Genomic DNA, 16,615 nt, shown 5'->3' with positions numbered 1-16,615 from the left:
AGCACGGTACCAGCGACAGCCTGTGAAGTACACAGGTGCACTTCCACTGAGCATAAATAGCGGTCTCATGGGCCGCGTTTCTGCTCGGAGAGGCGTAGAGAAGCTCTTATCACGCCCTATTTGCCCAAATTTAACATTTCTCTTAGTGTTCCACCCTCCGCCAGACGGGCAGACGGTGCCCCGGGAGAGCCCCTGCGCCCGCTGGGCTGTCGCAGCCCGGGATCGCCGCCTCAACAGCTGCCGGCAGCGGACGAGAGACGCGCGGAGGCCCACGTCGCTCTCTGCCCGCTCGCCTCCACCCGCTCCCGGCCCTGGGAGCGATGGGGAAGAGGCGGGCCGAGGCGAGGGGCGGTGCAGCGGGCGGTGAGGCCCGGGCGGGAGGCCGGAGCGCCGGGGAAGGCCTGTGGGCGACTTTGGTGGTAGCGCGGCGGGAGCTGGCACGGAGCGGGGCGGGCAGCAGAGGGGGTCGGGGTTTAGCGGCAGGCTCAGGCAAGGGAACAGGCGGTGCAGGAGCATTGCTGGTCACCTCCCCCCTGGCTGCGGGAGCGGAGCGCTGTGAGACAGGCCGCGGCGGCCAGGGAAAGGTGTCTGCGTTGGGTGGGGGCTCTCGAGTTTCCTGTCAGGGCGCGCTGCCGAGCGGTTGGCCTTCCCAGGACCTGGCGCTGCCTTTAACGGCGGCCTCGGCCTGTCCCGCCTGTGTGTCCTGCTTGCAGCCTGTGCCTGCCCTGCGGAGCCAAGCCCGGGCGCGTTAGCGTCAGTAGAAGCAACATCCGCTTGGCTGCGTGTTTTCCTTGTTTCCTTTACTGAAAATACTGCCCAAAGAATGTCCTTCAGATGCATTCATCTTAGGGAAGCAAAGAAACGTTTCCTGAGCAGCTAGCAAGGGATTGTGGTGTCACTTGAGGATGTCGCTCTGAGCCGTCTGGGACTGATGGAAGTCTGCTAAAATAAGGAGGAAAGTATCCACCCATGATGACAAATAGATGATAGGAGAAACAAATAAATAGTATGACACGCAGCCTCTAAAAATACCTTTCAATTTGTGTAAACAATTTCTTTAGTATCTTGACAACAGCTTGGATCTGTCTTGAGGTGACAGTTCTCAAGGGCAGGCTTCTTGATTTCATGCTCATCTGTGGAGATGGCACCAATGTGTTGCTGTGAGTGTTGTAATTTGTTGTGTCTCTGTGCAAAGGGAGAAAATGGTGTCATATTTCTGAGGAAACAGGGAAAATACAGAGCACAACCTTCCAGTAAGATAAACCAGTGAAGTTAGTAGCATAAGGGCAACGTGTGCCAACCAAATTAGACTGTATTTCCTCTGCAACTTGAATTGCCCTTCAGTAAGGGCTACGTAGCAAAAAGAACTCTTCAATAACAGCAACAATTCCAGTTGTCTCTGCTTGAGTTGCAGATGCAACCACTATGTTTTAGTATCTTGGCAGCTTCAGGAAGTGCTGCTGGTTTGGCATTTGGTAGCTTGTATGCTTTGGATGCATGTATGCTGCAAGTCCACCTGGCAGTAACATAGGATTGTAGAGAAGAGGCTTTTAGTGATCTCTGAAGCTCTGTGATGTGCAAAGTATGTGCAAAGATGAGCAAAAAAAGTCAGTTTAATGCTGTATGCCAATTCATTGTTTGCTCTTGACATAGAAACATACAACTGCAGAATAACTCAGCTTCAGTGAGACCACTGGAGTTCATCTACTTCAACTCCATGCTCAAAGCAGTGCTATCAGCCAAGTTAAAGCAGGTTGCTTCAGGCTTTGTCTGGTTGAGCTCTCTCTTGAAGGAGATGAAAACCGTGTCTGAAGTTTAGACAAATTTGGAGCTAAGTGCCCCAAAGTTTGAAAACTTACAGTTTTAAGCAGTCTGAATGAAGCATGCTCTTCCATGGTTAGTTGGAAGTTGTGTTTCCTTTCTGTTTTTTGGTGTCATGATGTTGGATCTCCATTTGTGCAACAGTCTTCAGTGTGCACAATATAGCGATTTTTGGAAGATAAAGGGCAAGCAGAAAAAGATATTGCCCCTCAGCATCCAGATTTTCTCTTAGTAGTTACAAGACTGAAATATTTTAAAAGTAATATTTCTTTGTCATTAACAAAAGTCAAAAAGGCTGATAAACCACTTTAAATTTGAAAGGTTCTTAGTATCTTGCCTGGATAGTGACTTATTTATTTAAAGGGTAAAGTACTGAGTCCAGTGTTCGTAGAGATGCAGGGTAATCAGATTTATTTCCATGTTCTTAACTGCATGAAGTTCTTCCCATAGAAAACCCAGCTCTTGTGCCTTACTTGTCCTCTAAATGAATTGAATGTATTCCCTCAGTGAAGCAAGGCTGATGGAATGAAGATAGCTGATGTAAACCGTTATCTTTCTTAATCCATTCCTATAGTAATACAGTGTTTCTTAGCCCGTGAAGTCAGTCTTTGAAGAAATCCCAGCATTATTGTTTGCACTGCTTAGTGTCTACAAGTCCTAGATAAAGCGTACTTTATAGAGGAGTCTTAAACACAGTGAAAAATTCTTGGAGAAGCTTATCCTCTAAGTAAGCAAGAAAGATGAAGAGAGAAGGAAAAAAGATAATAAGATAAATGAAAATACCTGTGCCATTGTACTTTACAGATGTGTCTTCTAAATGTCATCTGTGTTTTTCTTAAGTGCTCAAAAATATACTGACATCCTTTAAGAGGAAAAAAAATACAGAAACTAAATGGTTATATTAGTTATGGGATTGAACTTTTCACCTGCTAATGCAAATAAATAATTTCAGCTGGTACTGATGGCCTGTGTACGCTGTAGATAAAAGCACAATGTCAGTAGCTGCACTTCTCAGTGTCCTAAAGACTCCAGAGAAGGTAAGACTGGAGGGTAAAACAAGATGAAAGGATGTGCAGCAGCTCAGCTCTTCCTTTTGTGCCAAGTGTAGTCACAGCATCCTTTACAAGACTTGGCAAAATATCTGCCATCCTATTTCAGTTTTTTTCCTCCAGGCAATAGCTAGTCCACCTACACTGGGGAATGTCAAACTACATTAAGATGTCATTTGAGACAGTATAAATAGCATTACTTCAACAACAGGATTGCATGTGTATCTCTGTAAGTATGCCCCTTTATACTCACAGCATATTAAGTATCCTGCTGCCATTTGAAGGTAAATTTCCAAACACTTTTCTTATATTTAGTCTTTTACGTGTGTCTTAAGAGTGTGTATACAAAGATCATATTGTTATAGGTGTCCTTAGAGCCACTTTTTCTGTGAAAGTCACAATCTGTATCAAAAGTATGTATGTAGTACTTCTGTTGAGTGTAACCTGAAGATGAATCTCCCATTCAAAGAAAAAGAGAGGTATTATGAGATTAAAAAAAGTCTTTGCCTTTCTTATTATAGTGATGTGGAACGAACTAAGAAACTTTAGAGGCAGCTTCTTCCTTTGTTAACCACAGAAAAAAATGAACCTTTATTCACTTTTCATATCAGCTAGAGCAATCCCTGTGGTTCTTACAATCTATTGATCCCACTGTGGCATCTATAGAATCTCTGTGCCTGTTCCTGGCACCCAGGAAGCAGGGCTGCATGTTGCCATAGCTTCTTCTGCCAATTAAGATTTTGTCTAATCCCAGCTTTTTCACTTATCCCAGTGTGACCCCCCACTTTGGCTACAGGAGTAAGGAATATTCTGATACCGTATCTCCCTAAAGGGTCAGGTCTCTCAAATTCAAGTCCTCATAACCTTTGAGTGCATCTGTATGTTGGTATTGTGTGTTTTTAGACATGCTTTTCTGTGAAGCTGATTATGAAACACACAATAGTGATTTGTGTATGTGTGCATCTGTTCTTATGTTACTTCATTCATGGTTTGTGGCAGCTTTCTGTGGTATTCTACAGTATACCTCCCTGTTCCACCCAGCTTCTGAGAGATTGATAAGTAGGATCCTTTAAATTTCAGATTTCTGAACTAGGTTGGTATAATAGAGTGGTTTGGGTTGGAAGGGAACTTAAAGATCATCTAGTTTAGCCCTCCCTGCCATGGGCAAGGACACCTTCCACTAGACCAGGTTGCTTAATACTCCATATGTTTAATTCCACTCTCTGATTTCAGAACCTGCCAGGTCCCTCAGCAAGACAACTTCACAAAAAGAGGCACCTTCAGAACAAAGATGAACATTGGGAAAGCTTACAGTACCTTTAACATCAGCAATGGAACGGATCTAGCTATTGGCTTTACCTCCTCCACAGTAGCTGTCCTTCTATTTGGGACAAACTTTGTGCCTGTTAAAAAATTTGATACCGGTGATGGTAAGCTTACTTATATTCTTTTATTGGTTTTGCTATTTTTGCTAATAGGAATAATATTTTGTCAGCAAATATGAGAGTTTCTATAGTTAGATTTATAAAGAACCTTAATGTTTTAATTTTCTTTGCTATTATTGTGGTATGAAGCAATAGTGTATTGGTTTAGGGTGCGGCAAATCTTTAACAGAGCCTTTTTATGTGTTGTTACTCACTTCAAGAGTGATGATGCGCATTTCATGACCATTTCACAATGAAAATTTAAATTTCATTTTTTCTACCCTTGTGGGGGTTCTCAAATAAATATGTTATTTATATTGTAAAAGTTGTTGAACTTCAGAGTATTGCCTTTCCATTGGGGACCTAACATAAAATCCATCAAAAATTGAATTTTCAATTTGATCTAGTGAGTCAGTGAGAGAAAACAATCACTTCTATTTCCTAATTGTAATTTTAACACTTTACTAGGTTTGTGTCTTATTTACACATTTATGTGATGCATAATCAATTAACAGATCTCTAGATGAATAAATCTGCCATTGTGTTACTGCAATAATAGTATCTGCATTACAGGCTGGATATAACCTCTCTCTCTTCTTTGTGCCAATAGAGTCCTAACAAGGCAAGGCTAGACTTCAAAGCAAAAGTCTTTGCTCAGCTGGTGTAAAGTCAGCTGGTCTGCCTTGCTGACCCTTAGAGAATCTACAAAGGTAGAAGAGATTGGTCCAGAGTTTTTGTCATCCTCAGTGTCCTGGACTAGTGGAAAAGCCTGAGCCCTGAGCTTTGAAAGAGTTTTGTCCTGTGCAGTCATCTGTGTTACTTGCTTCTAGGGTGGTGGGAGAAGTTTGCAGTAACTGAACATCCTCTTTGTCAGAAACCTGTCAAAAGTTTCATGTGTTTGAGAATCAGGGTTTGTTTAAACTTTATCCAGCAAAATATCTTTTGCAGCTGCATATAAAGAATGCATGGTAAGGAAAAGATTGACAGAATTATAACATCGCACCCTAAAATGTATCTTCTGAATATATTGTAACATGGTTCCCTGAAATTCACGAAGGATGTGGGCACCTTTCACATTTTTCTGTACTATTTTATCTAAAGCATAGAATGTTAAGAGATTCACACATGCAGTATTCTACAAGTTCTCTTTTGTGTGCATTTGATTTTTTCCATAGGCATGTTCTTCCAGTGGATTCTCTGTGCCTCTATATGGATAGTTTCTTTGGTGGTCAATTTAATTCAGAATTGCCCACGGTTTTGGCCTCTGGCTATGGTTGGGGGTTTTGTGTGGGCTACAGGTAAGGATAAAGAAGTTCTGTTTCTTGAAACCCTAAGTAATCCTAACTCTTCATTAAAAAACTGATAAAAATTTGTCAGTATATAAGGTAATAGTTACTTGGTAGCTATTTGTCTTTTTAAAGTTTTTCTACTACTGGAGCTGTATCTTTATAGAAAACATTATTTTATTATGCTTATTTTTTACAGCAAATTCACACAAAAATAACTTTTAAAATGGTATTGAGGAAAGAAACATGTTTAATATATTTATTTTTATAAAACACTATTTCCTACCACCTTTGGTTGCCTAAATTTCTTTGCCTTTTGAATAGTCACAGAATCTAAAGCAAAAATATACAAGATTACAGTCTAGTTTTTCACTGATTTGAATTTTGCTTTTTCTATTTCAGGCAATGTTACAGTTGTCCCTATTGTTAAAACTATTGGCTTAGCTCTTGGTCTTTTGATATGGGCTTCTTTTAATTTGCTGACAGGTTGGGCAAGTTCAAGGTAAGTTAGTTTAAATCTCAAGTCATACATAATTAATATTGCCAGTTCATCGTTAATGACTGCAGTGAAAACACTGTCACAAATAAAGAGGATTTATCATACATACAAGATCTTTTTTTCATCTCAATGGAAAGTACGCAGATTAATTATTTTATCTTTTTGTGTTTCCTCTGTCTCATTAAGAAGATGAATGCCCAGTGATGTTCACTAACATAATTGAGGGAATAAATAATGTATTTGTTAAATGTAAAACTAGTACACTGCTTGTATTTTTTGTTCTACAGCACAGACTGATAATTTAAATCAACTTCAATTTTTAAATAGATTTTTAAAAATCAATGTAAATTAAATTTAGTTTAAAGATTATTTTTGTAAAGTAGATGTAGCCAACAAGCCAGCTGAAGCACTGATCTGTTATTGAAAATGTAAACTCAAGCAGAATTATTTATATAAGTAAAGATTTCCAAGACTGGGTTATAATTTAAGTATTTGTATGCAGTCAAGGCAACTAAGTGAAACTGATTAAGTATTTCAGGTTTGGTTGGTTTGGAATTGACCCAGAAGAAGTATCAAGACCAATCTTAAATTATATTGGAGCTGGGCTTTCACTGTTAAGGTAAAAATCTATTCTTATAATAAATACCTGTAATGTAAAATATATATTTAATAACCATGGGGACAATTTACCTAGAGGGTACATGTTTTGAAGTATTTCTTGGAAACTGATTTACTGCAGAATTTATGAGCTATCCATACCTAGCTGTTCAGAATAGAAACATGTATAACACCCAGTACAGTGGTGAAATGGTTGTTCATAAACAGAGAAATATATTTTTATTCTGGTAGGCATGTTCAAGGCAAAGCAGTGATATGCTGATTGTCCCCCTAGCAAAGTAGTTCAAATGGTTCACTTTCCCCAAATTTTGCAAGAGGAAACACTGACTAGAAGAATCTTGGTGAGGAAACTCCTCTGAGATTTCTGATCTGACTTCACTCAGGGGTACAAATCCTTCCCTCTGAACTGTAGAATATGCGACAGGACCCCTTCACAGTTCCTTTAAGTTCCATGAAAAGCCAGAGGCTTTGTATTGTTTCTTGTCCTTAATAACTCCCTGTCTTGTAACTGTTAAACCACACTTACAGCAACCCCCAAACAATGTCATCCTTTAGGATCTTCCGAAAGGCCTTCTACTCTTCTTTTCTGTTTATATTATTTGTATGAGTGCACGTTGGTACAAACACATAGGAAGGATGGTCTTTGATATGTAGCAGTGTTCTTTCTTTCTGACTGGGTGGCCAGGAAGGTCTTTCCAGGAACATAATGGTGGTCCTAAATCCAAGGGGCAATAGGCTTGCCATAAGCATGCTAAGCAGTAGCTGAATGTAATGCCTTTAGGAAAAGAAGTGTGTTAAGAACATGGAGATGATGGAGCCATTCTTGCTTGCTAGGAGAGAGCCAGTGCCTTAGATTAATGAATTTTGCTTCTGCTCTTCCTCTTTTCTAAGAGCCTGCAGCTATTTACCCATTACTGTTATATGTAGCACGTGATTTTGTGAGGTACTTAGAAAATAGTAGCAGTACTGTTATTCCTGCCTGATGAGTTCACTCAGCTCACCACCTGCTTCCTGCCTGTTTCTGAGATATCATGGAGAAGTGATCAACAGGGAAAAAGATCATAACCAAACACGTTTTCCTGGCAAGCTGCACAGTGCCTGTGTATGTTGCTCTGCGGAGTTCAAAAGCATGTATTTCATTTTAGCCTCCTGTGTGGAACCTGTATATGATTTTCTAGTCCCTCTGGAGGAAGCTGACATCTTTTTATACCTACCCTTATTCTTTTAGTAAGAGATGAATCATTCTTCAAATGGAGACATTCTGTTTACAGTTATGAGAAGGAATTCCTATATCATTAAAATATCTTTCATAAAAATAAAAAACAGATCCTGTACATTCTGATTACACTTATTTACCTGCAAGCAGTAAAGTTACCCTTTCTTCTTTATTTTACTCACTTAGTGCACTGGAGCACAACTGGGCAATACCTCTTCTCCTTCCACCTATGCATGAGGCCCTGTAGGAGCAGTATTTCCTCACCCACTTAGGACAGACAACTGAAAACTAACTTTTTTCCTTGAGCACAAAGCCAGTGCTGTGCAGGTTTAACCTGTTCCATACGGAATTTTCAGGCAGATGTTCTATTGTATGTGTGGTTTAGTACAAAAAGACAATGTTAACTAAAGCAACGTTAACATGTGGTTGTAACTACACACTGTAGAAAAGAGACATTTCAATCCTGCTACATGGAAGAGAGATCTGTGAAGTGATACAAAGACTAATTTATTTACTTACTGTCGCTTAAGTTGTTTATTAAGAATATTAAAAGCAATTGCATTTTTAAAATCTATTGAACTGACTCTAAGGCAATAATGAAAATAAAGTAGTGTGCCTCCAAATACAACTTTTGTCTCTGAACGCTACTTGTTATGTCCTTAGGAGCTGACTTGGTATTTATTGGTCTATTTTTCTCTTCTAAGTGCTGTCATATTTCTTTTTATAAAAACTGAAGTCCAGAGTTCTTCGACTTCATTAGAAAGCACACCTTTACTGAGCGAAAGTGTAAGTACTCTACAGTTGTTATTTTACAGCACTGAAAGTACATATCCATTTAAAAACAAAACAAAAAAATGCTTAATGTTAACCAGATTTGCTAGCATTTATGGTAGACTACATAAAACTACATAATTATGTGTTGATTCCAGCCCTAACTATTCTATGATTATATTTAATTTGAAAATCTTGTATATACAACAAAATGTGATCAACAGAAAAGGTTTTTCCAAGTGTTTTTTCTCTATTGTGAGGTGTACTTTCCTATCTGAGAAGAGGAAGCAAGTTTAATTAAAACTTAACTATACAACTGGGAAGGTACTTAGATGGAAAGCAACAATGTATAACTGTTATCCACCAGATCTTTGCCATGTTATTGATCTAGGAGAATGTCTAGGAGAATTCTCAGCATCAGCTGAGATAACAAATCTGTGGCACAGATTGGAGGTCAATGAGGGGTGCCACATTTGCAGCAGAAGGTGGAGAACAATAGGCTCCTACTACCATTGTCCCTTACTTTTGTAGGTCAGTACTCAGTTGCTACCTGAACAGAGAGTCCCTCAAAGTTTTCTAGCTGTGCTCGATGCTCACTAGAGGTTCAAGTCTACCAGACAAATCATAGAAGACAAGCCAATTACAGGATTAGAATAAAGCAATGTTGTAATTTCTTTATGCTGCAGACGGGCCTTAATTTCCCTGTTTGCAAATAGTCCTAATATTCTGATAGTAACGCCAGAGCTATCAACAAAAGGCAAACCCACATTATAAATAAAATCTATAGATAAAATTGTTTATCAAATTTAAGAAAGGGCAAATTCTGAAAGTCAGATCTACCTGCATACAGATTAAAATAAAATGCTAGTGAGTGCTCTATGATGTAGTAAACCCAAAGTGCATATCCAAACTTGCAGACTTCAACATAGGTAGATCTAATTATTAGTTGTTTTATTAAAAGAAAATTATTCTACTTTCTTCAGAGTACTTCTGTTAATTCCTTTGTTTCTCTTTCTGTTTTCTTTTTATTAGAGAAAAACTATTCTGCTTAATACAATGTTTGAGATTATTTGTTTTAAACTAAACTTGTGTGAAAACTCTTGGGTTTTTGCAGTCCATTAATGTTTCTGAAGATACCTCTGATGATTCATGGGTGAACAGACTTTCTCCAGCAAAAAGGAGACTCACGTAAGTTATTAACAGTTCTTTTACTGATACTGATACTGGCCAAGTAGCCAGAGAAAGTAACTGAACACAGTGTTAAGAGCAGAATTTTCATCTTGTGGTTTTTCTAGCGCAGTCATGCGCTAATAAATTACAGGTTTTAAGGTACTAGTATAGTGTACATACCTATATATGAATAGTTGCACAACTAATTAGGTTGTTTGTACTGTTGAGTGTGCTTTACCTTACCAATTAAGTATTAGTTACTACTGTAAAAGAACAAACATTTGGCAAAGTAAATACCAATAGCAACTAAGTAATCATAGGACTGCTTTTTATCACCTGGTTGATTAGCACTCCAGCACAGAAGGAGCCTATACAAATAGCATGATTTCAGGTGTGGTTTCCAAGTGAATATATCTGGAGAAGGCATGGTGGTGTGGTAGAGAGACAGAAGTGCTTTAAGGTAGAAGCAGCAGCTAGCAAGAGGCCACCGTGGGAAATGGAAATAGTCAAGAATGCAATAATCTGGGGATTAAAGAGGCAGTGAACCTCAGGAGAGTTATAAGGAATATATAGACTGCAACAGTGAAGCTAGGGGTGGGAGCATTTTAATTTGTTTGTTTGTTTTCTCCTAGGTTTGCTTTCAGGAAAACCTAGTTAGTTGGTTTTTCTTGTCATTAATCTATAGTGCAGACTTTTGGGGCAGGAATTATCTGTGTTACTTGGCCACAAAGCATAGGAAAACTAAGTTACTGTGTTGAACCATTTCTACACTAGAAAATAAAAATATGCTAAAATGTATTATTTTTATGGTGTTGCTAGCAATGTTTGTATCCTACAGTCTTTAACTGCAATACTGGATTTGTCTTAAATGTGTTACTGACTTTTATAACTAACACTTGGCTTTTTTTCCAAATTTTGCTCTTTTTAAAGAGGATGTAGCCTAGCTGTAGTAGCTGGAATACTCTACGGTTCCAGTTTTGTACCAGTACTTTACATCAAGGATCATGGAAGAAGAAATGAAACTGTATATGCAGGAGCAAGTCAGTTTGGTAAAGGCTAATAGATCACTTCTACTTTATTTTGTCAGTCTGTTATGTTCTCCTGCTTTTTCAAAGGCGTAAAGTGAAAATACTGATAAGCTTCAAAATATGCTATACAGCGTACCAGTTTTGCACTGTTATATGTTGTCATAATCATAGTACTAGCGCTCTCTTTTTCTCAGAGGTGCATTGCACTGTTAAAAGAACAGTGAGAAACAGCCCAGAGGATACCATGCTTCACTCACAGCTATGTTCCAGAAGGTATTAAATACCAGCAATCTCAAAATACAAAGTTTGTATGCCTGGAACATGAGGTAAACAAGGGCACAAGCTTTCCATTTGCCAAATTAGTACATCAGTAAAGGAAGAGAAGAAGGTTGATCATAACTCATGCGGAGAAGAGATATATAACAATATAAGTAATTAAAACCTTGTAGGTTTCAAAACAGAAACCTTTTTACATAAGCTTAATTGCCAATTTCAAACATTTCCACAGAATTTTTTTTCTGAAGATTTAGTGTATAGTCCCATCAGGTAATACCAGCTGCAGTTTAAGAGCAACATATTGCTGAGACGGCATAATACTGCCATTAAGAAATTGTTTGTTATGTCACATACAGTTTCTCTTGAATACTGCAGCCTGTATATTCCCCATCTAGACATAGCAGATGTTAACATTACTATAGCTGCCTGTCCTGTTGAGAATTTACAACTCCAAGGGGACAGCAATCACCTTGCTAAATATAATCATAGAATGGTTTGGGTTGGAAGGGACCTTAACGGTCATCTAGTTCCAACCCCCCTGCCATGGGCAGAAACACCTTCCACTAGACCAGATTGCTCAGAAACAATCTCTTTAACCCATACAAAGTCCATAAAGGATTATTGTTATTGATTATAGTGATAAAAATTGTGATACATTCTTCAAGATAACAAAAGGACAAAACTGTGCTGTGTCTGGCTTCCACAGTATGTACAGTTGTCTTGCTCTTAAATATACAGAAAAGAAATGAGGCTATATACAGGAGTACAAATGTAGATGGTCAGGAGAGGATGCAATTATGTAAAATCCCTCCCCCCAGTTTTCTAGCCTCACCTGAGGATTTTCTTAAGGTTTTAATAAATTATTGTCCCTGCCCATGGCAGGGGGGTTGGAACTAGATGATCTTAAGGTCCTTTCCAACCCTAACTATTTTATGATTCTGTGATTCAGTACTTTGACTAACAGAGTTCCAAAAATAACAACTCATAGAAATATATAAAAGCCTGTAATAAATGCTAAAGTTAACACAGCAGTTAATTCACATTTAATATATATGTAATTGACCACATCCATCCAGTCAGACTCATAGCTATGTTGCTCACAATCACAATTGAATTTGAGTTGTTAGACGTAGCACCATATGGGGTTTTTATCTATGTGGATACTGTCAATGAAATTAGTTAAAATTAATAACTGATGGTTTAGACTAATGTAATTTCATGATTTCTCTTTTAGATTTGGATTATGTTTTTGCACACTTCAGTGGAATATTTCTTACGAGTACTGTCTACTTTTTGATCTACTGTGCAGTCAGGAAAAATAAACCTAATGTTTATCCCCAAGCCATTTTGCCAGGTATGACTGGTTTTCAAATTATAAATTAAGTTCAGTTACTTGTGGCTGTTTTCAGTAATCAGTTTAAGCTATGTGTTGGAATTGTAGTTCACCTTTCAAGTCTCTTCATTTGACCTTTGTCTCTTTTGAAAGATCACTTCTATTTGGTTAATTAATTAACTAGTTAATAATTAATTACGAAACAATGATAAATTTTGTTCTAATCTGAAACTGGATCAAATAACATTGCAGATTTTCAAAAGCTGACTGCCAGAGTGTAGAGCACGTTGCCCAGAAATATGTGAATTTTAATTAATTTGCTACTTCAGTTAATGTAGCTGATTTTGTCCCTTGAGCTTTGAGCTTTGATTTAGATTATCAAAGCCAGCTTGTTAAAGTACTTAAAAAAGTACATACATGCGGTTTCTGTACTATGCTATAAATATAAATGTTCCACAAATTGCTGTCTATACCTTGCTGTGCATGTTTTTTATTGGGATTTATTTTTCTAGGGTTTGTTTCTGGTGTGCTTTGGGCAGTAGCCAATTGCTGCTGGTTCATAGCCAATCACTATCTCAGTGCTGTGGTCAGCTTTCCAATAATTACTGCAGTAAGTATATAAAAATAAAATCTGTGACTAGAATTAAAAGTGAAAGGGTTTCTTTCCATCACATTTGTGGAATTAAGTTGAAATTATGACATGTCTAGAGCATTTTAATCAAGAGTATACATTGCGTGTTTGTGCCAGCCTTTGGGTTTTTAGGAACATACATAGAATCATAGAATAGTTAGGGTTGGAAAGGACCTTAAGATCATCTAGTTCCAACCCCCCTGCCATGGGCAGGGACACCTCACCCAACCTGGCCTTGAACACCACCAAGGATGGAGCATGACTGTGACAAGCACCATCTTGGTTGGTGCCAAGCATAAAAAAACCCAAAAAGAATAGAAAGTGTGAGTCTTCAGCTTATGTAAAAGTCAAAACTGTGAAACCAGAACTATATCAATTCTAAATAGTAAACTGAAATGATATAAAAAAAAAAAATTTATGCTTTCATCCCAAGAAGTAAATTTTTTCTGGATGTTTCAATTTGTGATTATCCTCTAGCAATCATTTTCCTTAATTAAGTCGGCTATTTTTCCTTTTGCAGTTCTTGAACAAACAGAACAGATTATGTATTGCTGAAAATAATGTTATTATGCAAATGAGGGAAAAATAGGTTGGCCCATTTTGTCTGTTTTAATCCTGTGTATGATACTCTACCTTTAAAGCACTGTTAATTTCCAGAGGTTGCATAAATTCCATCACTAGGTAAAAATAAACTTTGTGTTTACTTTCTTGCCAGTCTACTAGATGGTGATGCAGAGAGGGATGACTTCTGGCAAATGAGAGTTCATAAATATCAAAAACAAAGTTTACTGAACAGCAGTTATTTTGGAAGCAAACTAGTGAAACATTAATGGGGATTAAGCTTTGCCTCAAGATGCAGTAAATCAGAATAAACTCTGCAGTATGCAATATAAAAAAGAGACTTGGGATCATTCTAATTAGAAATTGAAGGATTTATGGAAAGCAGCTTAAGTAACTTAGTTATCAGCATGCCTAAAGGGCAAGGATATAAAATCACGAAATGAAAATTTAAGGACGGCACTGATGAGAAGCTGCCTATCTGGACCGCAGGTTCAGAACTGCTGCTTTCCTTCACCCTGGAGAGAATTTCAGACAGCTATTCATCACATGCCTTTAACAGTCTGTTTCATTTTAAAAATGCATTCCTCTTGCAATGTACATTATTTAGGAAATGAAATAACACCTTAGCTATTATTCAAGTACTAGTTGGCAATTTCACTAGGAAACAGCACCCACAAATACATTCAGAATGAGACACTGTTTCCTGCTTGCCTAAATCTGTGTCCTATCAGCTGTACTGAAGACGGAGAGATCACTATCCAAACACCTGTCAAGTGGTTCTGAAAACAGCTCTAATGGGAAGCATTAATAGAGCCAGTTTTTCCTTCATATTAAGATAACATTTTCTCATCAGTCATGAAAATTCCAGTCATTACTCCCACAGGGGAAAACTATATTACCAGGAGTGCTTGGAAATTATCATTGTGTATCACTGTTTGCTATTAGCTGGGAAATCTGTGCAACAGTATCACAGATAATCAGTAGTTTTCCTGACCCATCTATCTGGCTGGCTTTGTGCTTTGTCCAGATGCCTGCTATACAGGAAACACATTTATGTTTCAGTCTCTCGATATCATACTGTGTAATAAAATCAAACTTTGTCCAGCTAGTTACTCATGCTAATAAAGGAAATGTTAGGAATATCCATGGTACCTGCCAATAAACCTGAATGGTCCTCTGAAATGTGGTAACATCATCGTCGACTCTAGTTTGGACTTAAGTGTGTCATATTTGAAGCCTACTAAAAGAGTGTATAACAGCCAGTGCAGACTCGACAGCATAATTTAGAAAGAAATTGTGCCTTCTTGGGGGTGGAGGGAGGGGGAAATATAATAAATAAATAAAGTCTCTTGCCTCTTTAGCCCTTCTTGAAGATTTTACTGTGTCTTACTTCATAGAGATTGCGGTGATACTTATGCTTTTGCTATGAGCGCCACAATTATATGGAATGTAAAGGCCCAAAATTGTTATCCAGACACATTTCAAGCACCCTGAGAACAATAATGAGAAGATGATGCATTTCATGATGCTTTAATGTACAAATGAATCTTATTCTTTAGGGTCCTGGTCTTGTTGCTTCAATGTGGGGAGTCCTTGTATTTAAAGAAATCAAGGTAATCCTACTATGTCTCTTACCTAGTCTTTCTTGCTTGTCTTTATCTCTAGGAACAGTACGAATTGGTATACACCTGTATCTCTTAGATTTCTTCTCTTTACAAGTATTTCAGTATGAAGCTAAAAGTCATATCATGCAATATTAAGGTTTCCAAGAAAGCTAAAAAACTGAACAATCTTTACAGGAATGAAAATTTAAATTCCATAACTATATGAGCTGCAGTGAGAGTAAATGAAGACTGTATCAGGGCCAGGAGGCAGGGTGCCAAGCAAAGCCTGAAAACAGTATTTATATGAGCAGGTTCTTTCGGTGGGGCAGGAGAATGAGCAGTTGTCCTAGTAATTACATAGACAAGTAGATTAGACTTTTCGGGTCAGGTTTAACAAAGGACTAAAAAATGAGGCGAAGGTTAGCTGGCATTGCTAATTACAGTATAATGTAGAGCCCTGAAACCAATACAGCAGTGACTGCATAGAAGAAGCTAATTTACTGGATGTTAACATACATAGCAGATACTATTTTTCTAGTGGAATATGAAGCATTTAATGCTAGCAGTGTAACTCTCGGGTTCCCTTAGCTAATCTGTCCAGGACCCACAGGTACCTAATATGCTGTTAAGAGATCATCTTTCTCAGTATTTTTGGAGACACTGTAAAATATGTTAGGCATCCCTTCATCAAGAGCTAGAAAGTCTCTTTTACTCCCCCACTGCAGATTAATCTTGCACCACAATAGAAGACCATCATGTTCATTTTCTAAATATCTGTGATGCACTAAATCTTTCATCCTTTCCATACATTCTTAGAATAGTGTCTTCATAGCTGCTTACTACTTAAAAATAATCTGAAAATAGGCAAAGCCCTTTAAAAATACTTCTTAAAATTGCTGAGTTAGTTTTGTATTTTATTTTAGTGTATGGCATCATAGATTACTTGTATTAAACTGTTTTGAACAGCAAATATGTTACAAACTTATGAAATTTACCATTTCATGTAATAGATTTATGAATTTTGTCATAAAATGAAACCCTGGTTATTTATTTTACTTGTTTGGGCTTTTTTTTGTGAAGTTGTATCTGTTATAACAGCCTGATATTTTTCTTTTTCTCTCCCTTTGCCTATCCAGGGACTGAAAAACTACATTTTACTCTCAGTAGCATTTTGCATTATTATGGCTGGATCATTCTCCACAGCTTTTTCTAAAGTTTGAAAGGATCTTCTGGACCAGTAGATGGTGCTGCTGTTTAATATGCATAGAAAGAAAGTACTGTTATATAGCAATACATAATTCAAAATGAATGTCCAACATTTACTCAAT

The 16,615-nt window shown here is 37.8% G+C and overlaps 1 protein-coding gene across 1 annotated transcript; it reads left to right on the top strand.

Annotated features, from left to right (window-relative positions):
- Nucleotides 1–4,161: 4,161 nt before the first annotated feature.
- On the top strand, nt 4,162–16,507 carry TMEM144 (transmembrane protein 144; the record flags this gene model as incomplete). Its single annotated transcript, XM_080626359.1, has 11 exons — nt 4,162–4,300; nt 5,470–5,592; nt 5,983–6,082; nt 6,618–6,698; nt 8,618–8,699; nt 9,799–9,872; nt 10,785–10,903; nt 12,393–12,512; nt 13,004–13,101; nt 15,243–15,296; nt 16,424–16,507. 11 exons carry the CDS (start codon nt 4,162–4,164, stop codon nt 16,505–16,507), a joined length of 1,074 nt encoding a protein of 357 aa, XP_080482485.1.
- Nucleotides 16,508–16,615: the final 108 nt, after the last annotated feature.

Source organism: Psittacula echo, assembly GCF_963264785.1.
Source record: "Psittacula echo genome assembly, chromosome: 1".
Taxonomy (NCBI): domain Eukaryota; kingdom Metazoa; phylum Chordata; class Aves; order Psittaciformes; family Psittacidae; genus Psittacula; species Psittacula echo.
Note: the sequence above shows the minus strand (reverse complement) of the source record. Positions and strands in the feature narration are given on the sequence as shown.